The 27,974-nt window shown below is 46.1% G+C and overlaps 1 protein-coding gene across 1 annotated transcript; it reads left to right on the forward strand.

The window, feature by feature from the left end:
• The first annotated feature begins 14,365 nt into the window (after positions 1 to 14,365).
• Positions 14,366 to 25,329, forward strand: LOC144480137 (retinol-binding protein 3-like). Its single transcript, XM_078199282.1, has 4 exons — positions 14,366 to 17,299; positions 18,167 to 18,357; positions 24,745 to 24,887; positions 25,004 to 25,329. Exons 1-4 carry the CDS (start codon positions 14,366 to 14,368, stop codon positions 25,327 to 25,329), a joined length of 3,594 nt encoding a protein of 1,197 aa, XP_078055408.1.
• Positions 25,330 to 27,974: the final 2,645 nt, after the last annotated feature.

Here is a 27,974-nt window from a genome sequence, read left to right on the forward strand (position 1 = left end):
TGGGGGCACATTGTAACTCACCACTAACAATACTGGGGGCACATTGTAACTCACCACTAACAATACTGGGGGCACATTGTAACTCATCACTAACAGTACTGGGGCACATTGTAACTCACCACTAACAGTACTGGGGGCACATTGTCACTCATCACTAACAGTACTGGGGGCACATTGTAACTCACCACTAACAATACTGGGGGCACATTGTAACTCACCACTAACAATACTGGGGGCACATTGTAACTCACCACTAACAATACTGGGGGCACATTGTAACTCACCACTAACAATACTGGGGGCACATTGTAACTCACCACTAACAATACTGGGGGCACATTGTAACTCATCACTAACAGTACTGGGGGCACATTGTAACTCATCACTAACAATACTGGGGGCACATTGTAACTCACCACTAACAATACTGGGGCACATTGTAACTCACCACTAACAATACTGGGGGCACATTGTAACTCACCACTAACAATACTGGGGGCACATTGTAACTCATCACTAACAATACTGGGGGCACATTGTAACTCACCACTAACAATACTGGGGGCACATTGTAACTCACCACTAACAATACTGGGGGCACATTGTAACTCATCACTAACAATACTGGGGGCACATTGTAACTCACCACTAACAATACTGGGGGCACATTGTAACTCACCACTAACAATACTGGGGGCACATTGTAACTCACCACTAACAATACTGGGGGCACATTGTAACTCACCACTAACAATACTGGGGGCACATTGTAACTCACCACTAACAATACTGGGGGCACATTGTAACTCATCACTAACAATACTGGGGGCACATTGTAACTCATCACTAACAGTACTGGGGCACATTGTAACTCATCACTAACAGTACTGGGGGCACATTGTAACTCATCACTAACAGTACTGGGGGCACATTGTAACTCACCACTAACAGTACTGGGGGCACATTGTCACTCATCACTAACAGTACTGGGGGCACATTGTAACTCATCACTAACAGTACTGGGGGCACATTGTAACTCACCACTAACAGTATTGGGGGCACATTGTAACTCACCACTAACAATACTGGGGGCACATTGTAACTCATCACTAACAATACTGGGGGCACATTGTAACTCACCACTAACAGTACTGGGGGCACATTGTAACTCACCACTAACAATACTGGGGGCACATTGTAACTCATCACTAACAATACTGGGGGCACATTGTAACTCACCACTAACAGTATTGGGGGCACATTGTAACTCACCACTAACAGTACTGGGGGCACATTGTAACTCACCACTAACAATACTGGGGGCACATTGTAACTCACCACTAACAGTACTGGGGGCACATTGTAACTCACCACTAACAGTACTGGGGGCACATTGTAACTCACCACTAACAGTACTGGGGGCACATTGTAACTCACCACTAACAATACTGGGGGCACATTGTAACTCATCACTAACAGTACTGGGGGCACATTGTAACTCATCACTAACAATACTGGGGGCACATTGTAACTCACCACTAACAATACTGGGGCACATTGTAACTCACCACTAACAATACTGGGGGCACATTGTAACTCACCACTAACAATACTGGGGGCACATTGTAACTCATCACTAACAATACTGGGGGCACATTGTAACTCACCACTAACAATACTGGGGGCACATTGTAACTCACCACTAACAATACTGGGGGCACATTGTAACTCATCACTAACAATACTGGGGGCACATTGTAACTCACCACTAACAATACTGGGGGCACATTGTAACTCACCACTAACAATACTGGGGGCACATTGTAACTCACCACTAACAATACTGGGGGCACATTGTAACTCACCACTAACAATACTGGGGGCACATTGTAACTCACCACTAACAATACTGGGGGCACATTGTAACTCACCACTAACAATACTGGGGGCACATTGTAACTCACCACTAACAGTATTGGGGGCACATTGTAACTCACCACTAACAGTACTGGGGGCACATTGTAACTCACCACTAACAGTACTGGGGGCACATTGTAACTCACCACTAACAATACTGGGGGCACATTGTAACTCACCACTAACAGTACTGGGGGCACATTGTAACTCACCCCTAACAGTACTGGGGGCACATTGTAACTCATCACTAACAGTACTGGGGCACATTGTAACTCACCACTAACAGTACTGGGGGCACATTGTCACTCATCACTAACAGTACTGGGGGCACATTGTAACTCACCACTAACAATACTGGGGGCACATTGTCACTCATCACTAACAGTACTGGGGGCACATTGTAACTCACCACTAACAGTACTGGGGCACATTGTAACTCATCACTAACAGTACTGGGGGCACATTGTAACTCACCACTAACAGTACTGGGGGCACATTGTCACTCATCACTAACAGTACTGGGGGCACATTGTAACTCACCACTAACAATACTGGGGGCACATTGTAACTCATCACTAACAATACTGGGGGCACATTGTAACTCACCACTAACAGTACTGGGGGCACATTGTAACTCACCACTAACAATACTGGGGGCACATTGTAACTCACCACTAACAGTATTGGGGGCACATTGTAACTCACCACTAACAGTACTGGGGGCACATTGTAACTCACCACTAACAATACTGGGGGCACATTGTAACTCACCACTAACAGTATTGGGGGCACATTGTAACTCACCACTAACAGTACTGGGGCACATTGTAACTCACCACTAACAATACTGGGGGCACATTGTAACTCACCACTAACAATACTGGGGGCACATTGTAACTCACCACTAACAATACTGGGGGCACATTGTCACTCATCACTAACAGTACTGGGGGCACATTGTAACTCACCACTAACAGTACTGGGGGCACATTGTAACTCACCACTAACAATACTGGGGGCACATTGTAACTCATCACTAACAATACTGGGGGCACATTGTAACTCACCACTAACAGTACTGGGGCACATTGTAACTCACCACTAACAGTACTGGGGGCACATTGTAACTCATCACTAACAGTACTGGGGGCACATTGTAACTCATCACTAACAATACTGGGGGCACATTGTAACTCACCACTAACAGTACTGGGGCACATTGTAACTCACCACTAACAGTACTGGGGGCACATTGTAACTCATCACTAACAGTACTGGGGGCACATTGTAACTCACCACTAACAGTACTGGGGCACATTGTAACTCACCACTAACAGTACTGGGGCACATTGTAACTCACCACTAACAGTACTGGGGGCACATTGTCACTCATCACTAACAGTACTGGGGCACATTGTAACTAACCTCTAACAGTACTGGGGGTAACTTGTAACTAACCACTAACAGTACTGGGGACACATTGTAACTAACCACTAACAGTACTGGGGGTAACTTGTAACTAACTTCTAACAGTACTGGGGGCACATTGTAATTAACCACTAACAGTACTGGGGGTAACTTATAACTAACCTCGAACAGTACTGGGGGCACATTGTCACTAACCACTAACAGTACTGGGGCACATTGTAACTCACCACTAACAGTACTGGGGGTAACTTGTAACTAACTTCTAACAGTACTGGGGGCACATTGTAATTAACCACTAACAGTACTGGGGGTAACTTATAACTAACCTCGAACAGTACTGGGGGCACATTGTCACTAACCACTAACAGTACTGGGGGCACATTGTAACTAACCACTAACAGTACTGGGGCACATTGTAACTCACCACTAACAGTACTGGGGCACATTGTAACTCACCACTAACAGTACTGGGGCACATTGTAACTCACCACTAACAGTACTGGGGCACATTGTAACTCACCACTAACAGTACTGGGGCACATTGTAACTCACCACTAACAGTACTGGGGGCACATTGTAACTCACCACTAACAGTACTGGGGGCACATTGTCACTCATCACTAACAGTACTGGGGGCACATTGTAACTCACCACTAACAATACTGGGGGCACATTGTAACTCATCACTAACAATACTGGGGGCACATTGTAACTCACCACTAACAGTACTGGGGGCACATTGTAACTCACCACTAACAATACTGGGGGCACATTGTAACTCACCACTAACAGTATTGGGGGCACATTGTAACTCACCACTAACAGTACTGGGGGCACATTGTAACTCACCACTAACAATACTGGGGGCACATTGTAACTCACCACTAACAGTATTGGGGGCACATTGTAACTCACCACTAACAGTACTGGGGCACATTGTAACTCACCACTAACAATACTGGGGGCACATTGTAACTCACCACTAACAATACTGGGGGCACATTGTAACTCACCACTAACAATACTGGGGGCACATTGTCACTCATCACTAACAGTACTGGGGGCACATTGTAACTCACCACTAACAGTACTGGGGGCACATTGTAACTCACCACTAACAATACTGGGGGCACATTGTAACTCATCACTAACAATACTGGGGGCACATTGTAACTCACCACTAACAGTACTGGGGCACATTGTAACTCACCACTAACAGTACTGGGGGCACATTGTAACTCATCACTAACAGTACTGGGGGCACATTGTAACTCATCACTAACAATACTGGGGGCACATTGTAACTCACCACTAACAGTACTGGGGCACATTGTAACTCACCACTAACAGTACTGGGGGCACATTGTAACTCATCACTAACAGTACTGGGGGCACATTGTAACTCACCACTAACAGTACTGGGGCACATTGTAACTCACCACTAACAGTACTGGGGCACATTGTAACTCACCACTAACAGTACTGGGGGCACATTGTCACTCATCACTAACAGTACTGGGGCACATTGTAACTAACCTCTAACAGTACTGGGGGTAACTTGTAACTAACCACTAACAGTACTGGGGACACATTGTAATTAACCACTAACAGTACTGGGGGTAACTTATAACTAACCTCGAACAGTACTGGGGGCACATTGTCACTAACCACTAACAGTACTGGGGCACATTGTAACTCACCACTAACAGTACTGGGGGTAACTTGTAACTAACTTCTAACAGTACTGGGGGCACATTGTAATTAACCACTAACAGTACTGGGGGTAACTTATAACTAACCTCGAACAGTACTGGGGGCACATTGTCACTAACCACTAACAGTACTGGGGGCACATTGTAACTAACCACTAACAGTACTGGGGCACATTGTAACTCACCACTAACAGTACTGGGGCACATTGTAACTCACCACTAACAGTACTGGGGCACATTGTAACTCACCACTAACAGTACTGGGGCACATTGTAACTCACCACTAACAGTACTGGGGCACATTGTAACTCACCACTAACAGTACTGGGGGCACATTGTAACTCACCACTAACAGTACTGGGGCACATTGTAACCAACCTCTAATAATACTGGGGCACATTGTAACTAACCTCTAACAGTACTGGCGGGGGGCATATTGTAACAAACTATGAACATTACTGGGGCACATTGTAACTAAATACGTGGACTTCAATGATTCAGAAAGGAGACTCACCACCACCTTCCGAAGGGCAACTAGGAATGGAGGCCTTGCATTTCCTGAAAATGAATTTAAGAACTGCAGTCAAAATGCATGGGTTAGGGTTTGAGCTAATCTCCAACTTGGCTGCAATGAAAAGTGCCATAAAAACTTTTGTCTTTGCATTTTAAGATATAAAATTAAACTTTCCCCAGGTGTATCACTGGACTGCATTCATGATTTCAACGTCAGATTAGATGAACGGCACTGTGAAAGGTAAAGACTGATGCTGTGAGGAGTTACAGTCTTGTATCAGGTCTATAAGATGTGTAGCATCGTTAATAATAGCGCTCACTGCCTAAGGAATATCAAGCCCAGCGTGAAACTCAGATTGAACTGAAATCAGAACTGGCTTTAAACGTGTGATTCAAAGGACAAGGTGAGTGGAGCGACCCATAGTCCCAGCTTCACACTTAAGACTCGAGAGAGGTTGTCCAACATGTGTTGGAAGCAATGTACTCCCAATCAACTGTCTGCAAGCAAACATTCCTAATAATTCCTAATAACTATCCAGTGTGTTAAGAAAGAAGTCAGCCTCCACTTAGGCAATCGTTTTCACGCATTTATTTATTTCTAAATGATATTGAGTTCATGTTTTTTTTGCTTATAATGGTGCTGAGAGTTTACATATGATTAAGCTGTGAAATTCAGACAAATGTATAAGGTATTAGCAGGCCCCCTTGATGCCTCGATTTTAAGACTTCCGCTCCCTGTTCAATGATGGGCAAAGATTGAGCAAAGGGCACTCTGAGATGTCCCTTTGCGTGAGACCTGGGAACAGGGTGACTGCTGGCTCTGAGCACCGGGCAGAGGATTCATGTCAAGTATTGTGTTCTCAGAGCACCCTCTAGAGGAGATTGTGTCTGGGCAGGATTGAGTGCCAACTCCCCTGCAACACACGCCGTGCCCCTTCCCGGCAGTTCAGTAACTGCAAGAAATCCACATTTCCCGAAACTGTTCCTGAGAAAGTTCAGAGCTTCAGAGAATTGCTTACTATTTGCAGAACAGAAACAGACCATTCCACCCATAGAAGTTCTCACAGAATCCCTACAGTGCAGAAGGTGGCCACTCGATCCATCGAGTCTGCACCGGCCACAATCCCACCCAGGCCCTATTCCCATGACCCACACATTTACTATGCTAATCTCCTGATACCCTAACGCTTCTAAACTGGTGCTAAACGGCAACCTCCCCCACTTAATTACTTCAAACCCCATTCACATTGCCTTTTATCCCTTTCTCCCTTGTGTGTTTATCTTCTGGTTGAATGCTTCGATGGTAATCAGCCTCAGTCACTCTACAGGCCTCTACCCAGTCTCTGAATCATTCTTAATGGATTTATTAGTGGCTATCTGGGTGCCCAGTGTTGGTTGTGCCTCAGCTGGGGGCTGTCTTGCCTCTTGTGTCGCAAACTCCCACTAAAATCAAGGTTGACACTCCCATGCAGTACTGAGGGAGTGCGGCACAGTTAAAAGTGTCATCATTCAGATGAGCCTTTCAAACAAGGCCCAGTTTGCCTGCTCAGGTAGATGCAAAAGATCCCAAAGGCACTATTTCAGAAAGGAGCAGAGATGTTACCCCAGTGTCCTGACAAATGTTTACCCCTCAACCAACATCACAAAAACAGATTATCTGGCCATTAAAGCGCTGCTCTTTATAAAAGCTTGCTGTGTGCAAATTGGCTGCCCGAGGTTACACTTCAAAAGTGTTGCAATGTGTTTTGAGACATGTGGTGGTTGTGAAAGTTACTGTGTAAATAAAAACATAGAAACTAGAAGCAGGAATAGGTCAATCAGCCCTTCAAGCCTGCTCCACAATTCATTTTGATCATGGCTGATCATCAAATGCCCCGCCTTCCCCCTCATATCCGTTTAGCCCCGAGAGTTATACCTAGTTTCTTCTTGAAATTACACAACGTTTTGGCCTCAGCTACTTCCTGTGGTATAATGTGATCTTTGGCCAGTAGTTTTGGGTGCCCCCATAAGAGGGAACATCTTCTCTACCCTATTGCAGCCCTTCACAATTCCCTGAGGTCACCTTGTTCAGTATTTCTTGGTGCTCCTAACCTCTCGGTGCTGGTGTCTTTCTTTGTTAATCTGTAGATCCTTCCCCAGTGTCTCTCTAAGCCTGTTTGATGGAGAGCAGAATTGAGCATCAAGTGGCGTCCAAGCAAGGTTTAGCAACATGACTTGCATCTTTAGTGACAATAACGAAATGCAATACAGCAGTGCCAAAAAATGACATTTTGTTGAAGTTTTTCATCTTGCACTCATCAGGACATATCGGGGAAATCACCAAATTGATACTGAATGAGGAGAGAGTGCTGATTGGTATTGGTAGGCAAGTGAATTCTGATTGGTAGAGCCATTGCCATGGAGAATGCACCAGTTGATGGCGACTGACCAATTAGATTCCAATTGCCAACCAATCAGTACCTTCCTCTCACAGCCTAAAGTTGTCATTTCCCCTGACATTGGTATTCTTGCCAAATGTCCTGATGAGTACCGACAAAAAGCTTCGACCTAACTACTTTTTTCGGCAATGCTCCGGATCTGTACAATCAAATGACTAAATGCAATAGAGGGAAATGTCCTGTCAGTGTTGAAAGAGCTGAAACACTCTTGCTTGCATTTTCATTTTTAAATCATGTGTAATTTGCAACCAAAAACAAGGTTTGATTGTAGTGACACTGAGTGACAGTGACAATGGGTCACCGAATGTATTGAAAAAAGAAATAGGTTTTTAGACACTAAGGCCATCAAGGGGTATGGGTCCAGCATGGGGGTATTGCATTGAGATAGAGAATCAGCCATGATCATGGTCATAGTCATACAGCACAGAAAGAGGCCCTTTGGCCTATTGTGTCTGTGCCAGCACCTATTTATTTTAATCCCATTTTGGTCCATAGCCTTGTATGCTATGACGTTTCAAGTGCTGGTCTAAATGCTTTCGATTGAATTCATATAAAATGGCGGAGCAGGCTCGATGGGCCGAATGGTCTACTCCTGCCCCTATTTCCTGTGTTTCTATGACAACAGTTGACACCCAACCTAGCGCACTGTGTAAAGTACCCGTCATTATTTCTTTCCAAAAATCAAATAAGGCTTTCCTTATTGTTATCAACCCCTTCACCAAATACTGGGTGCTCAGTGAAACACGTTGATATCAATATTAGCCAGTCAGCAAATATGGATCCAGCCCTTTGGCCATTTTTAAAGCCAAGTTAAAGAGTTGGTTCCACTCATTCCATCCTCCAGTTGCAAACTCTGGAGCATTTCTGCTCTCAGATAATCTCCCTGCTACAAATACACGCATGGAATTTGCTTTTGCTCAGTTTTTGTGTCTGGATCAACAGTGTTTGAATCAAATTTACTGAGGCTGGAACTTGAGAGGCGGGTTGAAGTGACAAGTTTGTCCTTTCCAAATGCAAACTGAGACAATCCTTGTTTCAAATAAAATGAGTATTTTTTTTAAGTTAGCAGAGAAGGGAAATGTCAAGCAAGGTTGTGCAGGAACTCTATGGAAATTATTGCAACTGCACCTTCAAATGTGTATCAGTCTACAGTGTGCAAAAGCGATGTTTTAAATTGTTCCACCTTGAAGTTAAGGGATTTGAAATAAAAAGCATAGTTAGAAATTCCTCACATCGCATTGACAATCACTGTGATTGTTTTCAATAATGTTTTCAATAATGAACACAATTTTAGGATGTGTTTATTTGGCTGACTGTGCATTTACTGTACATTTCCTTGTGTATGGTACACTTACTGTACTGTACATACTTGTGTACAGTACATTTACTTGGCTCTACATTTACTCTACACTCACATGTACAGTATATTTATTTGACTGACTGTACATTTCCTGTACACTCATTTGTGTACAGTACACTTACTGTAGTGTACTTAGTTGTGTACAGTACAATAACTTGACTGTACATTTACTCTACACTCACATGTGTACAGTACATTTACTTGACTGACTGTACATTTACAGTACACTCACTTGTGTACAGTACACTTACTGTACTTGTGTACAGTACATTTACTTGACTGTACATTTACTCTACACACATTTATTTGACTGACTGTACATTTCCTGTACACTCACTTGTGTACAGTACACTTACTGTACTGTACTTGTGTACAGTACATCTACTTGACTGTACATTTACTATACACTCACATGTGTACAGTACATTTACTTGACTGACTGTACATTTACTGTACACCTACTTGACTTACTGTGCATTACAGGATGCTGCACAGTTGTGTAAACTAATACTTGCTAGGAAAACTCTTATTTCTGATGCTCTCCAATTTGAGTCGGCCGCATCAAATTGGGAGAACCGCGAAGTTGGCGCCATCCTGTGGCGATCTAGGAGAGATGGAAATGAGACGGGTCGAAATGTTCTTCATTCTGCTTTGGAGAGTCAATTTTCAATTTTAAAAACACATCATATAGCTCAGCAATATATCATTGTGGTGAACCACGTTAGAACTGATAAACTCACTTGCTCACATATAAATGTTTCTGTATTTTGTTATAATTTTGAAGGAACCAGTTGAATAATTTTTTTTGTTTCATTGTCACTATATTTATTGGTAAATGTGAGTTGTCAGTGGAACTAGAAATCCGCGTTTGATGAAGGTTTTCCTGCAGGTTGCTTGGCTATTGCCATGAAATAGCCAAGGTTTCCTCCAAGATAATCCGATATCAATGTAATACATCGATGCATTAACCTAATTATTAATTAGAAGTGATGGGTTATTTTTCATTAAACATGGAATGCATGCATTGTGGTTTTTTTCAATGAAAGGGAATGAAAACGTGAAATGTCTCAAAGAGTTGAACAGAAGTGTGTAAGCTTTTCCAATCGCATGTCACTTACTGCGTGAAGGAGATTTCCGCATTGCCTTACTGTCAAAACAGAGTTTTACAGCACAGAAACAGGCCATTCGACCCATCAAGCACCTATCGATTCTAATCCCCCTTTCCAGTATTTGGTCCGATGCTATGGCGTTTCAAGTGCTCATCAAAATGAACAAAGAACAAAGAAGAAAGAAAATTACAGCACAGGAACAGGCTCTTCATCCCTCCAAGCCTGCACCGACCATGCTGCCCGACTGAGCTAAAACCCCCTACCCTTCCGGGGACCAGACCCTCCATTCCCATCCTACTCATGTATTTATGCCAAGAGGCCCCTTAAAAGTCACTATCGTATCTGCTTCCACTACCTCCCCCAGCAGCGAGTTCTAGGAACCCACCACCCTCTATGTAAAAAACCTGCCTCCTTTAAACCTTGCCCCTCGCACCTTAAACCTGTGCCCCCTAGTAATTGACTCTTCCACCCTGGGAAAAAGCTTCTGACTATCCACTCTGTCCATGCCTCATAATCTTGTAAACTTCTATCAGGTCATCCCTCAATCTCCATCTCCTCATAGCTAATGCCCTCCATACCAGGCAACATCCTGGTAAATCTTTTCTGTCCCCTCTCCAAACCCTCCACATCCTGCTGGTAGTGTGGTGACCAGAATTGAACACTATATTCCAAGTGTGGCCAAGCTAAGGTTCTATAAAACTGCAACATGACTTGCCAATTTTTAAGCTCAATGCCCCGGCCGATGAAGGCAAGCATGCCATATGCCTTCTTGACTACCTTCTCCACCTGCGTTGCCACTTTCAGTGACCTGTGTACCTGTACACCCAGATCCCTCTGCCATCATTACTCTTAAGGATTCTGCCATTTACTGTATGCTTATTAAATGGGTGGCATTAGAGGGCGACACGGTGGCACAGTGGTTAGCAGTGCTGCCTCAGGGACCTGGGTTTGATTCCCGGCTTCGGTCACTGTCTGTGTGGAGTTTGTATGTTCTCCCTGTGTCTGCGTGTGTTTCCTCCGGGTGCTCCGGTTTCCTCCCACTGACCAAAGATGTGCTGGTTAGGTGGATTGGCTATGCTAAAATTGCCCCAAAGTGTCAGGGGGACTAGCTAGGGTAAATGCATGGGGTTGTGGGGATAGAGCCTGGGTGGGATTGTGGTCGGTGCAGACTTGATGGGCCAAGTGGCCTCCTTCTGCACTCTAGCATTCTATTCTATTCTAAATGGTGAAGGTTCCTGCCTCTATTGCCCCTTCAGGCAGTGAGTTCTAGTAGGGGTGGGATTTTCCGGCCACCTTCGCCCGAACCCGGAAAATCCTGCCCCTTGGTCTGCCCCTTGCCCGCTCCGATTCCCACGGCAGGCAGAACAGGAAAATTCGCCCCCAAGATTCCCATCACCCTCTGTGTGAAAACACTTTTCCTCAAATTCCCTCTAAATCTCCTGCCCTTCCCTGAAATCTATGCCACCTGGTTATTGACCTCTTGACTAAGGGGGAAAGTTCCTTCCTATCAGATTTCGTTCTAACCTCCTCTATAGGTTTCCACCACTTCAATCGATTAGAAAGTAGCCACCTGAGTGGATCTTCAGTGAATTGTAACTTTCTGTCAGCAACAATTAACTAACGCCCTGCTTAGTGGAAACTATATCGTGAAACTATATCCAGCCAAGAGCAAAGTTAAATGCTCCCTCTGCATGAATAAAATATTGGCATGTCTCAATTGTTAAAAACGTGTTGGACCCCACCCCGATTGTAGCATAGCACATTAGAATGTGCAATCTTCTAAATTAATCCTTGGGGCCAAATACTGTAAAGAGAATGTATCGCGTGAAGATACCATCCCAATCAACGATTCTGCCACTCGAAGTAAGACTGGTGAATCCGAAATCTTGACCAAGGAAATTAACTACATTCATTACATTCGCCTCTGCAGGGTTTGCAAGGAGGGCTGGTAAATAGTTTTAATGTCGATTTGGGTTATGCATTATAAATAAATAAAGTGTGAGGTGACGCAGACCTTTTAAAATAAAATACACCTTCAGCATTTCTCTTACAACTGGTGAAGGTGTAACTCACTCAGTAACTGACCTGTTTCCGACTGATATCAAAACAACGTCTAATTTTTTATTGCATTTATTTTTGCAAAAACGTACTTTATTCGTAAAATAGTTAACCATTTCAAAATGACCATCACAGTGTCATGTTCTACATAGATCATGTTGCGCTATTCAATACGAGAAAAAAATAGACTATTACAAACATTCCAAAATGATTTTTACAGAGAATGCTATATTGATTGATTCGATTTATTATTGGCACATGAATTGGGATACAGTGAAAAGTATTGTTTCTTGCGCGCTATATAGACAAAGTATACTGTTCATAGAGTACATAGGGGAGAAGGAAAGGAGAGGGTGCAGATTGTAGTGTAGGTTGCATTTCAGTCTAGGATAATTCCATAACTGGCTCCCAGTGGCTCGCGTGTCCCTCATTCAAATAATAACTAACCATTTTGAAATGACCGTCGCAATGTCACGCTATTCAAATATTCTGCATTGATCATGTTGCACTGTGAGATGCTTCAACACGATTAAAGATAGACCATTGCCAACATTTCAGCGAACATTACAGAGAGTGCATTTCAAACTAAGATAGATGCATAACTGGCTACCTGGGCGCAGCCGCTGTTAAGATTTGTTTGTTATCGCTCCCAGTGGCTTTCTTGTCCTTCTGGTTACCCTGAGCCGGGCGAAATGTCTGCCAAAGCGGTCGGCAGTCTGCTCCACCAGGGCGCCTGTCCAACAAATGCCTTCCATTGGCTCGGCCCTAGTGGCAAGACATGGCCATATGGTGTTGGGCCGTGTTAAAAAGTTAATCACATATTGTGCGGGGGATTAAAGTCACGACAGGTTTCATTTACCTGATTGGGGGGGGGGGGGGCGGAGGCGGGACTGGACCGCTTAGACAGAGCAGGGAGGCTGGGGAAAAGGCCACGACATTACGGCTTAGTCAAACTCCACATTATACAACAATGGGGCGAGTGTAATCGCTTCAGAATTTAACCGAGGGGGGAGTTAATATCGGAATACAAAGGTCATTGGTAAACTGTTTGCTGATGCGCATTTAGCACATCGAGTTTGAACCGACATTCTCATATTGCGAAGGGTAGTTCCAATCCATAAACTCCAACACTCACATTTATGAATCCTTAACCCGAGTATAAATTCGACAGTAATTGAAACAGGAGGTGCTGGGGCGGGTGGGGGAACGCCACAGATCTGGCCAACATGGGTGGGAGAGAGAAACAAGAGGTCATGGTTAGAGTCCAGCATGACTTTTGCTCAGAATCTGTCGTCTCTGCACAGATGCTGGATTTTTCCAGCATTTTCGGTTCCTCGAGTGCTTTGCTTCTACACACATTGTACTAGTTCTTGCAGGAGCTTTCTCTCTCTCTCTCTCTTTGATCTTGTATTGATCCGGCATTCATAGCTAGAGTTTCATATTGCCAAGAGTGCTCAGGAAATCTTGGGTGCACATCACTGTGGGCGAAGATTATTATTTTTATAAATGCATTTATTTATGTTTAGACTGTGGTCCGTGGTGATTTGCTGAGGTGCTCCAGTGCTAATGAGATTAAACAGACTATTAATGGCTACAATTTGGCTGATGCGGTGTCTGTAGGGTTTAATCTGTTTGACAATCTGCCTTCCTTTCAGTCTGCGAGTTGGGGAGGGTGGCTTCGGGGTCGCTATTGCTGCTACACGCTTTTAGGCTTTATTTGCTTGGGGTAGGTGTGTGGTGTGCTGGGGGGAAAACACCTTCAGCAGCATGGCTGGCTACACATACTTTTGGCTGACGGTCCTGTTGTACAGCTGTGGCCCCAGCGCCCAGATGTTCCAGTCCACCCTCATGCTGGACATGGCCGAGGTGTTGCTGGACAAGTACTGCTTCCCGGAAAACCTGGTCGGGATGAAGGAGGCCATCCGACAGGCGAACCAGAGCGAGGAGATCCTGCATGTCACCGACCCTCAGAACCTGGCTGCCGTCTTGACCGCCGGGGTCCAGGGGGCTTTGAACGACCCTCGGCTGCTGGTCTCTTACGAACCCGGGACATCTCCTCTTGAGCGGGAGGACGTGCCTCTGCCCAGCCCCGAGATACTGGCTGAGTTGAGCCAGCACGCCGTCAAGTTCCAAATCTTGGAAAACAACGTGGGATACTTAAGGATTGACCACATCATGGGAGAGGAGCTGGTCAAAGTGATTGGCCCCACTCTGCTGGAGACGGTTTGGAAATTCCTAGTTGGCACTGACTCCCTGATCCTGGACTTGCGGTACTGTATTGGTGGCGAGGTCTCTGGGGTCCCCTTTATCATTTCCTACTTCTGCGATGCCAACCAGAAAATCCACATTGACTCCATCTACCACCGTCCCTCCAACTCCACCCAGGAGATTTGGACGCTACTCACCCTCCTGGGTGACAGGTACGCCAAGGGCAAGGATGTGTTGGTGCTTATCAGCAAGGGCACCCAGGGGGTGGCGGAAGACGTGGCTTACATCCTGAAGCACTTGGACCGGGGTCTCCTGGTGGGGGAGAGGACAGCTGGAGGGTCACTCAACATCCAGAAGTTCCGCATTGGGCCCACTGACTTCTTCATCACTGTGCCCTTGTCAAGGTCCATCAGTCCCCTCACTGGACAGAGCTGGGAGGTGAATGGAGTCTTCCCAATGGTGTCGGTCAGTGCGGATCAGGCGCTGGAGAAAGCCACCTCTATCCTAGCGGTCAGGAGAGCAGTGCCCAGTGTCATCCAGAGTGTTATTGAACTCTTGGGCACCTACTACTCCTTCGTGGATCACGTGCCAACCCTGGCTCACCAAGTTTCCAAGGTTGTTTACTCAGCTGTGATTTCAGAGCAAGACCTGGCAGCCAAGCTGAACTACGAGCTCCAGGCCATCTGTGAGGACCCACGGCTAATGATCAGAGTGGGACCTGAACCCCAGGACACCATCGATCAGAGTCCTGGGCATGTGCCCACTGATGCCAGCTCACCCCAGCATCTGCCAGACACCCTGTTCCAAGTGGAAATCTTGCCGAACAATATCGGGTACTTGCGCTTTGATGAGTTCCCAGACGCTGCCCTCCTGCCAGAGCTAACCCCTTTGCTGGTCAAGAAGGTGTGGAGCACCATAGAAAGTACTGAAAACCTAATCGTAGACCTCAGGTTTAACACGGGTGGCACTTCAGCTGCCGTCGCGATGCTGCTATCCCACTTCCAAGAGCAAACGCCGCCCGTTCTCTTCTTCACCATCTACAATAGGCTGACCAATGCCAGCACGGAGTTCTCCACCCTTCCCACCGCAGGGGGCAACCCATACGGGTCCAAAAGGGGCATCTATGTCCTCACCAGCCACCGCACTGCCACGGCGGCTGAAGAATTCGCCTACCTGATGCAGTCCCTGTGTAGAGCCACGGTGATTGGGGAGATAACATCTGGCAAAATCCTCCACTCCAAGTCATTCCAAATAGAAAACACCAACTTGGTTATTACCATCCCCTTCATCAATTTCTTGGACAACAATGGGGAGTATTGGTTAGGGGGAGCTGTGGTCCCTGATGCCATAGTGTTAGCCGAAGAAGCTCTGGACAAGACCAAGGAGATCATAGCATTCCACGCTGGAGTGTTGGAACTGGTTGAAGACACGGGGAACCTGCTCAAGCTCCACTATGCCATCCCAGATGTGGGTGCCCAGCTCAGTGAGGTTCTGACCACCAAGTGGCTGGAGGGTTCCTACCGGCCCGTGGTGGACTGCGAGTCATTGGCTTCCCAGTTGACCTCAGACCTGAAGGAGATCTCGGGCGACCACCGCCTCCACGTTTTCTACAGCGATAGCGAGCCAGACGTCCCCGAGGAGATCCCGGAGAGCATCCCTACCCCTGAGGAGCTCAGCCACATCATCCACGCCCTCTTCAAGGTGGAGGTGCTGCCCAACAATGTGGGCTACCTGAGATTTGACATGATGACCGACGCCGAGATCATCAAGGTCATTGGGCCCCAACTGCTGGACCAAGTATGGAACAAGCTGGTCCACACGAACACCTTAATCATTGACATGAGGTACAACATAGGAGGCTATTCCACTGCCATCCCCATTCTTTGCTCATACTTCTTTGGGCCAAACCCTGTCCGCCACCTCTACACTGTGTTTGACCGCTCCACCCTCTCCACTTCAGAAATCTGGACAATGCCCAAGGTATTGGGTCAAAGGTACGCCTCCCACAAGGATATCTACATCCTAACCAGTCACATCACTGGTTCTGCGGCAGAAGCCTTCACCAGGACAATGAAAGACCTCAAGAGGGCTACAGTCATTGGGGAGCCTACTATTGGGGGTGCCTTGTCTGTCGGCACCTACAGGATAGGCACTAGCAGCCTCTATGTGTCCATTCCGAACCAGGTTGTCCTCAGCGCTGTCACTGGGGAGGTGTGGAGTGTCTCCGGAGCTGAACCAGACGTTATGGTCCAAGCCAATGAGGCCATGGATGTGGCTCTGGGCATCATAGAGTTCCGTGCTAAAATCCCATGGATTGTCAGGACTGCAGGGAAGCTGGTGGCGGATAATTATGCCTTTGCTGAAACTGGAGCAGGGGTGGCCGGGCGGATCGCTGAGCTGGTCCATCAGGGAGAGTACAGTCTCATCAACTCCGAGGTGGAACTGGCTCAGAGGCTATCCCAGGACCTACAGGAACTCTCTGGACACAAACATCTCAAGGTCGCCCACATCCCCGAGAACTCAAAGGATCACATACCTGGTGTCGTCCCAATGCCGGTAAGGTTTGACTTCTCTCCACAAAGCCCTATTCTCTTTGAAATAAAAAAAAACATGCCTCAACTGAAGATCAATGTGCTGGTTTTATTCTGATGAGGGTAATCCAGACTCAAAATGTTAAATCTTATTTCCATAGCTGCTGTCAGACCTGCTGAGATTTTCCAGCATTTACAGTTTTTGTTTCTGATTCCACCATCCGCAGTTATTTGCTTTTATGCTTTTTTGTGGTCTTCATTGAAAGAGGAATGGAATAGATAGAAGTAGGGAAGCTGTGCTACAGCTGGTGAGGCCAAGAGTAGTGGGTCCAGTTTTGGTCTCTATATCTGAAACAAAAAGGGTATAATTGTGTTCGGAGCAGTTCGGGAGAAGGTTCACTGGACAGACTCCTGGAGTGAAGGGATCACCTTATGAGGAAAGGTTGAGCAGGTTGGGCCTGTACCCATTGGAATTTGGAAGAATATTATTGACATATGCTAAGGGGATGTGCCAGGGCAAATATTGGGAACACCTGTAGGGCAGAATAGAATTGGGATATAGTTTAAGAATACAGTTTATGACTGAGATGAGGATTTTTTTTCCTCTCTGAGAGAGTCATTGGTCTGTAGAATGTTCTTTCCCAGAATGCAGTGGTGGCTGGGTCACTGAACTTACCCAAAGGCAGAGTTAGATAGACTTTTGATAGACAATTGGAGTCAAAGGTTATGAAGGGCAAAGGGCAAAATGGTGTTGAGATCACAACCAGACCAGGAATGATCTCACTGAATAGCAGACCAAACTTGAAGGGCCGAATGGCCCGCCCTTGTTCATAAGTCCTATGTGTGTTTGTGCATATGAATTACACCCTGTTTTGTGTGTCTTTTTTCCTAGATTCCACCCCCTGAGATGTTTGAGGACCTAATCAAATTTTCTTTTCAAACAAAAGTGTTTGAGAATACTGTCGGCTACCTCCGATTCGACATGTTTGGTGACCTTGAACTCATTACCCAAGTTTCAGATCTAATGGTGCAACATGTCTGGAATAAAATTGCAAACACCACAGCGCTGATTGTGGATCTTAGGTAATGTATACTGTAAGATTGACCAGCCAGTGTTGCAGTTGTTGCAATTCCCCTTGGTAGCTGAACAGTGTCAATATTGTGCAAAACCTTATGATTCTTTCTGCTGCGTGTCTGGCACTGCCAGCAATGCATGGCAACTGTATTGGACGAAGTCTCACAACACCAGGTTAAAGTCCAACAGGTTTATTTGGTAGCAAAAGCCACTAGCTTTCGGAGCGCTGCTCCTTCGTCAGGTAAGTGGGAGTCCTGTTCACAAACAGGGCATATAAAGACACAAACTCAATTTACAAAATAATGGTTGGAATGCGAGTCTTTACAGGTAATCAAGTCTTAAAGGTACAGACAATGTGAGTGGAAAGAGCGTTAAGCACAGGTTAAAGAGATGTGTATTGTAAATTGAGTTTGTGTCTTTATATGCTCTGTTTGTGAACAGAACTCCCACTTACCTGATGAAGGAGCAGCGCTCCGAAAGCTAGTGGCTTTTGCTACCAAATAAACCTGTTGGACTTTAACCTGGTGTTGTGAGACTTCTTACTATGTTTACCCCAGTCCAACACCAGCATCTCCACATCATAACTGTATTGGAGTCAGCTAGGTGCTTGAATAGTCTTCAAATGTTACGTATGTCACATATCTAAACCTTTGTGACAATAGGCTTGGGCTTGATTTTAGCCCTTAAGTGAATGGATTTTGAGTAAGATGAAATGTTACTTTAAGGTGTTTGAATTTCCACTGCAATCCAATAAATGGCCCACATGCTGATCAAATGTTAGGTGCCAAAGATATTCCACACCAATCAAAAGTCTTGCTACCAAATTATAGTCTCACAAAGACACCGCCCGAACCTATCTTGGTTTACCCCGAAACAATCAGGTCCCATTACAATTGGAAATAATTGAATAGATTTTTCAAACAGCCTGCACAGGTACAATGGGCTGAATGGGCTCTCTCTCTCTCTCTCCCTGTGCTATATGATTCAATAGTTCTCAATGGCTGCTTCTCAGGTAGCTATATGATCTCTTTGTGTGGCATTAATTAAAGATATGCACACTATAGTGTTTCAGATTATAACCATCTGGGTTAAATTGAATATCTGCATTTTGTATTTACTCCAAAGATCACAAAGGGAAGATCCAAAGCAATGCAATCATCTCTGGAGGACCTTACTTTATTAACTATTAGGTGAAACAGTAAGCATCACACTGCATTTCAACTTTGCAATCTACAGTGCAATCAAGTTTCAGATCTAGGTGAACCTATTTTCTGGATCACATTTAGACTAAACATTTATCCTGTAAATTGGATGCGAAAGCCTAAAGGGGACATGGTGGGTAGCATATTATGGCTAACCAATAAAGTATTGGTTAGCCAACTGGACGCAGAGAGCATGGATAGAAGGACAGGAATAGGAACAGGAATAGATAATTCAGCCTTTTGAGCTTGCTCTGCCAATCAATATGATCATGGCTGGTCCTCCATCTCAATGCCATACACCCACATACTCCCCATTCCCCTTGATGCCTTTACAGTCTAGAAATCTCTCTATTTCCTTCTTAAATATACTCAGTGAATTGGCCACCACAGCCTTCTGTGATAGAGAATTCCACAGATTCACCACCCTCTGAGTAAAGAGGATTCTCCCCATCTCAATCCCAAATGGTCTCCCCCATATCCTGAGATGGTGACCCCTTGCTTTATGCCCCAGCCAAAAGCAAGAACAGACCCAGGACAGGGTGGTTTGGTCGCTTGCCCTGTCTTGTCAGCCTGGATTGGAAATGTCTCAACTTCTTGAGACTCTGAATTGGATTTGATTTGATTGAATTGGAAAAGTATATTTAAAAAAAATAACATCCCTACATCCAATAACATCCCTACATCCAATAACATCCCTACATCCAGTCTGTCCAGCCCTGACAGAATGGAGACTGAGAGGTGATCTTATTGAAGCATGTAGGAACCTGTGGGTGAATACAAGGAAGATGTTTTCTCTTGTGGGAGGATCTTGAACAAGGGCACACAGTTTAACAATAAGAGGTCACCATTTTAAGAGAGAGTAATGGCAGAATTCTCCCAAAAAACTTTTAAGTGTCGAATTCACATGAATTCACTGGGGTAATTCACGTTGTTTTTTTCAGTGGGTATTTAGAGAAGAATCGCCCACACTCTGAGCACTGTAGAGACCACCAACGTGAATATCATTAAATTTCAGGGGACAGAGCTTATTCCCACTGGAGAGGCTGAAATCAGTGCGCTGAATGGGCCACTGTGCATGCACCAATCTTTCACGGCCCGATCGCTGGCCCCCCAGCTATTCCCGGGCCCAGACCCAAGCCACATCCCCTCCACCTCCCCCCACACCCCCCCCCAACCCCCGTGATCTCCAGCACCATCTCACCGATTCCCCTCCCCAACAGTAACCTCCACCCCCTCAGTCCTGACCCACCCCCCATAGTGCCGAACCCCCCCCTGCTGACCCCAGGCCCGCCCAGCCCGCCCCGATCGCTGGCCTCCCGACTCCCTCCATCGATCCCTATGCAGAGTGGCAGTTGAACGCCCCCCCCCCCCACCTCCACTTCTTGCCCTAAGGCCATGCCCACATCAAGTCCCACCCCCTGAGCCCCACCTCATAGAATCATAGAATCATAGAATCCCTACAGTGCAGAAGGAGGCCATTCGGCCCATCGAGTCTGCACCGACCACAATCCCACCCAGGCCCTACCCCCACATATTTTACCCGCTAATCCCTCTAACCTACGCATCTCAGGAGTCTAAGGGGCAATTTTTAACCTGGCCAATCAACCTAACCCGCACATCTTTGGACTGTGGGAGGAAACCGGAGCACCCGGAGGAAACCCACGCAGACACGAGGAGAATGTGCAAACTCCACACAGACAGTGACCCGAGCCGGGAATCGAACCCGGGACCCTGGAGCTGTGAAGCAGCAGTGCTAACCACTGTGCTACCGTGCCGCCCTACTGTGCTACCTCCATATGTCCCGCCCCCTTGGCACTGTCACATGCCCGATGGGCAGTGCCAAGGTGACCCCTGGGCATTGGCACTTTATTCCTTGGGCAGTGCAAGGGGGCACAGCCTGTCACTGCCAGTGTGCCAATGCCCAGGGGGCACCACCCTGCCGCCTGACCCTCTGGGGGGCCTCGAATGCCCCTCCTTCACTCCAGCGGGGTCAGGTCGCTAGCTCCCTGAAAGTGGGGAGCTATAGTAACCCCCGCTGGAGTGAAATACTCTGGCAGGATGGGAGATGCTAGCGGGCCCAGAGACCTCAGTCCTGGGCCTGCTAATTGTTTTTAAATTATATTTTAATGACCATTTAAATGGTCTTTGCACCCCACCCCCTCCCCCCCAGCTGATTTCCGGCGCGGAGCAGACACCGCCGGAAATCTGGCGCTGGAAGATGCAAGCTGGGTACAATTGCCCATGTGAACCCCACAAATCAATCGACGCGAGAATCTCCCGACCCGCTGCGCTAAAAAATTAGCACAGCGGAATGGGAGAAGCGCAGCCTAGATATTTTCTCTTTCAAAAGATAGTTGGTCTTTAGAATTCTCTTCCCCAGAAAGCAGTGCAGGATGAATAATCGGGCTGGATTTTCCAGCACTTCCCACTTGCAGGATCATTCAGTCCCACCACAGGTCACTCCCCCCCTCCCCACCCTCCCCCATCCCTGCAACAGTTTCCCCAGCTGTGTGGTGGGCAAGTCATACAAAACACTATAGACCTTGGCAGGACCAGAAAATCCCACTAGCGGCCAATGGCGAACTGTGTCTACTGTCAAAAATCACTCCATGGGATAGGGTGGGGAAGAGCTGGAAAGTCTCGGCTGCTGAATGTATTCAAGGCAGAATTGGACAGATTTTTGATAGCCAAGGGTTATAAACATAATACGGCAAAGTGGAATTGAGACCACAAACCAGATCAGCCATGATCTTAATGAATGACAGAGCTGGCGCGAAGGGCTGAATGGCCTACACCTGCTCCTGTTCTGGAGGTGTGATTCTTCAGTCATGTCTGCCCCAGACCAGAAATTCCCACCCAAGGTCAACGGTCTTTTAAATGGTCCGTAAAATTTTCCATCCTGCCTGTAACAATTCTCGTGGCAGGCGGGACCACACCCCCAAAATTTACCACTGAAATTACATAGCTGAGGATTCTACGTTAGTGAGAATTACATTCAAATCAAGCTTTCTCTTGCTTGTAAACATGTTCTTGCATCAAAATCTTTAACCTAGAGATTCAGCAAGTTGATTATTGGTCATTTTAAATAATCCAAACATGCAGTACAAGGGTTGTAATTTCCTTCTCTAAAGATGCATTCGTGTTGTTAGAGTCCCAGAGCAGAAACCCCAAAGTATGTTATGAAACCCGACTAGATCCCCAACAGTTTTTTTCACTTTGGCATTATTGTGAGGACCCAACGCTTGATGGTGGATTGAAAAAGGCTAATACAATTTCCCCAAATTTGGACAAAGAGTCAAAGGACTCAAAGGTGGCAGGGTGGCACAGTAGTTAGCAGGGAAAGGTGATGGCCTAGTAGTATTATTACTAGACAATCAGAGACTCAACTAATGTTCTGGGGACCCAGGTTCAAATCCCGCCACAGCAGATGGTGGAATTTGAATTCAATAATATCTGGAAATAAGAATCTACCGGTCACCATGAAACCAGTGTCGATTGTCGGAAAAACCCATCTGGTTCACTAATGTCCTTTAGGGAAGGAAATCTGCCGTCCTTACCTGGTCCGGCCTATATGTGACTCCAGAGCCACAACAATGTGGCTGACTCTCAACTGCCCTCTGGCAACCAGGGATGGGCAATAAATGGTGCCCCACAAATAGAGTCATAGAGGTTTACAGCATGGAAACAGGCCCTTCAGCCCAACTTGTCCACACTGCCTTTTTTGTTAAACCCCTAAGCTAGTCCCAATTGCCTGCATTTGGCCCATATCCCTCTATACCCATCTTACCCATGTAACTGTCTAAATGCTTTTTAAAAGACAAAATTGTACCCTCCTCTACTACTACCTCTGACAGCTTGTTCCAGACACTTACCACCCTCTGTGTGAAAATAAAATTGCCCCTCTGGACACATTTGTATCTCTCCCCTCTCACCTTAAACCTATGCCCTCTAGTTTTAGACTCCCCTACCTTTGAGAAAAGATATTGACTGTCTCGCTGATCTATGCCCCTCATTATTTTATAGACCACTAAGCCTTCTATGCTCCAGAGAAAAAAAATCCCAGTCTATCCAGCCTCTCCTTATAACTCAAACCATCAAGTCCCAATAGCATCCTAGTAAATCTTTTCTGCACTCTTTCTAGTTTAATAATATCCTATCAATAATAGAGTGACCAGAACTGAACACAGTATTCCAAGTGTAGCTTTACCAATGTCTCGTACAGCTTCAGCAAGACATCCCAACTCCTGTATTCAATGTTCTGACCAATGAAACCAAGCATGCCGAATGCCTTCTTCACCACTCTGTCCACATGTGACTCCACTTTCAAGGAGCTATGAAGCTGTACCCCTCGACCTCTTTGCTCTGTAACTCTCCCCAATGCCCTACTATTAACTGAGTAAGTCCTGCCCTGGTTCAATCTACCAAAACGCATCACCTCGCATTTATCTAAATTAAACTCTATCTGCCATTCGTCAGCGCACTGGCCCAATTGATCAAGCCCATTGCAATCCAGGATAACTTTCTTCACTGTCCACTATGCCATCAATCTTGGTGTCATCTGCAAACTTACTAATCATGCCTCCTATATTCTCATCCATGAATTTTAAAAAAGCACTGCTGCCCCACCACACCAGGGTTTGGTTCGGGCCTTCAGTCACTGTGTGTATGGAGTTTGCACGTTCTCCTCGTATCTGTGTAGGTTTCCTCCGGGTGCTCCGGTTTCCTCCCACAGTCCAAAGATGCGCAGATTAGGTGGATTGGCCGTGCTAAATTGCCCCTTAGTGTCCCAAGATGTATAGGTTAGATGGGTTAGCCGAGGTGGGATTATGGGGGTAGGGCTGGGGGAGCAGGGTGGGCCTGGGTAAGATGCTCTGTCAGAGAGTCGGTGCAGACTGGATGGGCCAAGTAGCTTCCTTCTGCACTGTCGGGGTTCTATGAGTGTCCAATGATCTGAAGGTTAGCTGGATTAGCCATGGTAAATGCACGGGTTTGTGGGGTGGGCCTGGGTAAGATGCTCTGTCAGAGAGTTGGTGCAGACTTGATGAGCTGGATTGCCTTCTTCTGCTCTGTAGGCATTCTACTCTTTAAAAACATTAACTTTCTTTCCCCCTTATTAGATACAGGCAGACCTGATGAATCTTTCCAGGATTCTCTGTTCTGGTGACTAATTCAACCATGTCTTCTGCCCTGTAGGTACAACATTGGAGGGCCTACATCTTCTATCCCAGCCTTGTGTTCCTATTTCTTTGACGATGGAGACCCGGTGCTCCTGGACACTATTTACAACAGACCTAATGATACAACCTCCCAACTCTGGACAATTCCAAGGGTAGCAGGTAATAGATCAAAGATAGCTTTTGTTTGTAAAAGTGCATTGTCACTATTTATGTTTGTTGTTGCCATAATCTTCATTCATCACTCCGCTGTGTTGTCTTTTGTTTTATATGTTAAGGGGAGCGCTACGGCTCAAAAAGGGAGTTAATCCTCCTCACCAGCAACTACACCTCAGGAGCCGCAGAGGAATTTGTCTTTGTCATGAAGAGGCTGGGAAGGGCCTTGGTTGTTGGCGAGCTGACCAGCGGGGGCTGCCACCCCCCACAAACCTACCATGTGGATGACACCAATCTATACCTGACCATCCCCACTGTCAGGTCCGCCAGCCCGGAGGGAGTCTCCTGGGAAGGAACGGGAGTCGCGCCCCACCTCGAGGTACCTGCTGGAACAGCGCTGGAGAAGGCTAAGGAAATTTTGAGGAGTCACTTACATGGACCTTCCTAATTTACTCCAGTGGTAGCTCCAGTGCATATAACAGTATATGTGTATATCACATAGTTTTTTAAGTTCAAATAGCTCAGTGTTATTCAAATAGAATGCCAAGTATTAGGATGGAAGAGTTCAAATGTAACTCCCCAATAATGGGCACACACAGTATGTCATTTAAGGCTCACTTCTGTTTGTAGCACCTACTGTGAAATACTTAACCCCATCATCATTCCTTAACTGTTCTCTCAAAATCCAAAAGTGTGTAATATAAATGTCTGACTAATCATAGAATCCATGCAGTGCAAAAGGAAGCCATTCGGCTCGTCAAGTCTGCACCTACAACACCCAGAATGGAACAGGCGGAGACAAATCCATCTCCTTGCTTCCTCCAAAAATCAAATTCAAACTGAATCCAATTCATGGTCCCCACAAGATCCAAGCTGACAAGATAAGGAATCTTGGGCTTGATCCACACTTGATCTTAGCCAAAAGACCAAGAAGCTGATGGGACACTTTGCCACTTTTTACACCCACTATCCCTATAACCCTTTACGTTTCTGTTAATAAAATTCAATATCCTTAAAATGGTACCATGTATCCTTCCTGTGAAATACAATTATAGAATCCAATCCCTGGAGCTGCCTCCCTAACAGCACAGTGGGTGTACCTACATCTCAGGGACTGCAGCGGTTCAAATAGATGGCTCACCACCATCTTCTCACGAGGTATCTCGGGATGGCAATAAATGCTGGTCTCGCCACCCCGTAAAGCAATGAAAAAAATAAACATTTAGCATTCAGCTCTGAGAGAAAATAACACTGGTCAATACAAAATCTGAAGGAAACAAGTTTAACTGAAGAGGTGGCTGGAGGCGAATGCACCGAGATAATCGTTTTGACTCCTTGGGAGTGAATGTTTGGGGAAGGGTTGGTATAATTCAGTGATCTTGGTCACTCAGAACCTGGCTAACTTCTCCGGGGTACGTAGAAGTGGCAGCTGACTGAAGTTCGATGATGACCTAAGCGCTTTTTTTGCCCTCAAAATCTATGTTTGACACGAGGTCGAGGCATAATCTGGAATTGTGTCCCATCTGGTGCCAACTCAAACTGCTAAAGTCTTTTAAAGTTTATTCATTAGTGTCACAAGTGGGCTTACATTAACACTGCAATGAAGTTACTGTGAAAATCCACTAGGCGCCACACTCCGGCGCCTGTTTGGGTACACTGAGGAAGAATTTAGCATGGCCAATGCAAATAACCAGCACATTTATTCGGACTGTGGGAGGAAACCGGAGCACCCAGAGCAAACCCACCCAGACACGGGGAGAACGTGCAGACTCTACACAGAGTGGCCCAAACTGGGAATCGAACCCGGGTCCCTGGTGCTGTGATGCAGCAGCGTTAACCATTGTGCCACCATGCCACTTGGCTAGTGCTGCTCAGTACCAGCCTGCTAGGAAGAAAAGTCAGCCAGATCTCAGGAATTCACCATGCCTAGGTGTGGGCCACTCTCGGCTGCTGCTACTTTTGTGTCAATGAGCATCACTTAGGACCCCTCAACCTCGTCTAATTCTTTTTAACACATCTTCCAATACAAAAACCCACAATAAGTTCCTTTTTTTTCGAAGTCGATAAGTAATAACTAGAAGCAAGAAGCCAAAGTGTGAAAATAAATCCATTACATCTCGGTTATATATCTCGGAAAATAAATCCATTATAGTTAACGGATATTTAAAGCCAGAAAAAAATAGCGCAGGATCAATCATACAATTGACATTTAATCGCTATAGTTTTCAATGCATATCCGCCTAATAGACAGCCAGAACGGAAATTTTGCTGGGAGGTATATGTTCCTCGTTAAAATCTGGGTGACAATGTTTGTTGTGAACCTTGTGCTCCATCTTCTTAGTTGGAGATGCAAACCTCTCCTTTCTCATTGGCCACATAGATTTCCCGCCTTTCGGATTCGTTGGTTTCTACGCTGTGTCCCTCACCAATCATAGCGCTCAAAACCTCTCCCCCCCCCCCCCCCTCCCAGCCCAAACACATTGCAGGGAAATGTTGGCCAATCCTGTTTGCAATCTCCCCTGAAGTCCTCGGAGAAGGCGGCGAAATGAGCAGGGGTTTCCCTGTCCGTTTGATTGACCCTGCTGAATTCCAGGCTCTATTTCCTGATCCCCGGGCATCCCGCGGCACTGTACTGCTTGAAAACCTGCAGGTTGCTTTGTGCGCCTGGGAATAAAAAGGGATTTCGCTGCAGCTCCACAGACAGCGCAGCGATGCCTGGATTTGCAAAGTCTGGCTGGCCGACGATCTTCATAGAATCCCTACAATGCAGAAGGAGGCTATTCTGCCCACCGAGTCAGGGCGGACTCTCGCACAGAGCATATTTACCAAACCCCATCTTAAAGTTTAAAGTTTATTTATTGCAATGAAGTTACTGTGAAATTCCCCTGGGTCCTCACACTCCGGCGCCTGATGGGTCAATGCACCTAACCAGCACGTCTTTGGACCGTCTCTGTAACCAAACTTATTTACCCACTAGGAACTCTAACCTGCACATTTTTGGACACTAAGGGGCAATTTAGCATGGCCAATCCACCTAACCTGCATACTTTGGACACTAAGAGGCAATTCAGCATGGCCAATCCACCTAACCCG

The sequence above is a fragment of the Mustelus asterias genome, chromosome 28 (genome assembly GCF_964213995.1).
Source record: "Mustelus asterias chromosome 28, sMusAst1.hap1.1, whole genome shotgun sequence".
Classification (NCBI taxonomy): domain Eukaryota; kingdom Metazoa; phylum Chordata; class Chondrichthyes; order Carcharhiniformes; family Triakidae; genus Mustelus; species Mustelus asterias.

Coding starts and splice junctions, on each gene's coding strand:
- LOC144480137 (XM_078199282.1), top strand. CDS start 14,366: ATGTTCCAGTCCACCCTCATGCTGGACATGGCCGAGGTGTTGCTGGAC. Junction 17,300..18,166: donor CTGGTGTCGTCCCAATGCCG/GTAAGGTTTGAC, acceptor CTTTTTTCCTAG/ATTCCACCCCCTGAGATGTT. Junction 18,358..24,744: donor GCGCTGATTGTGGATCTTAG/GTAATGTATACT, acceptor TCTGCCCTGTAG/GTACAACATTGGAGGGCCTA.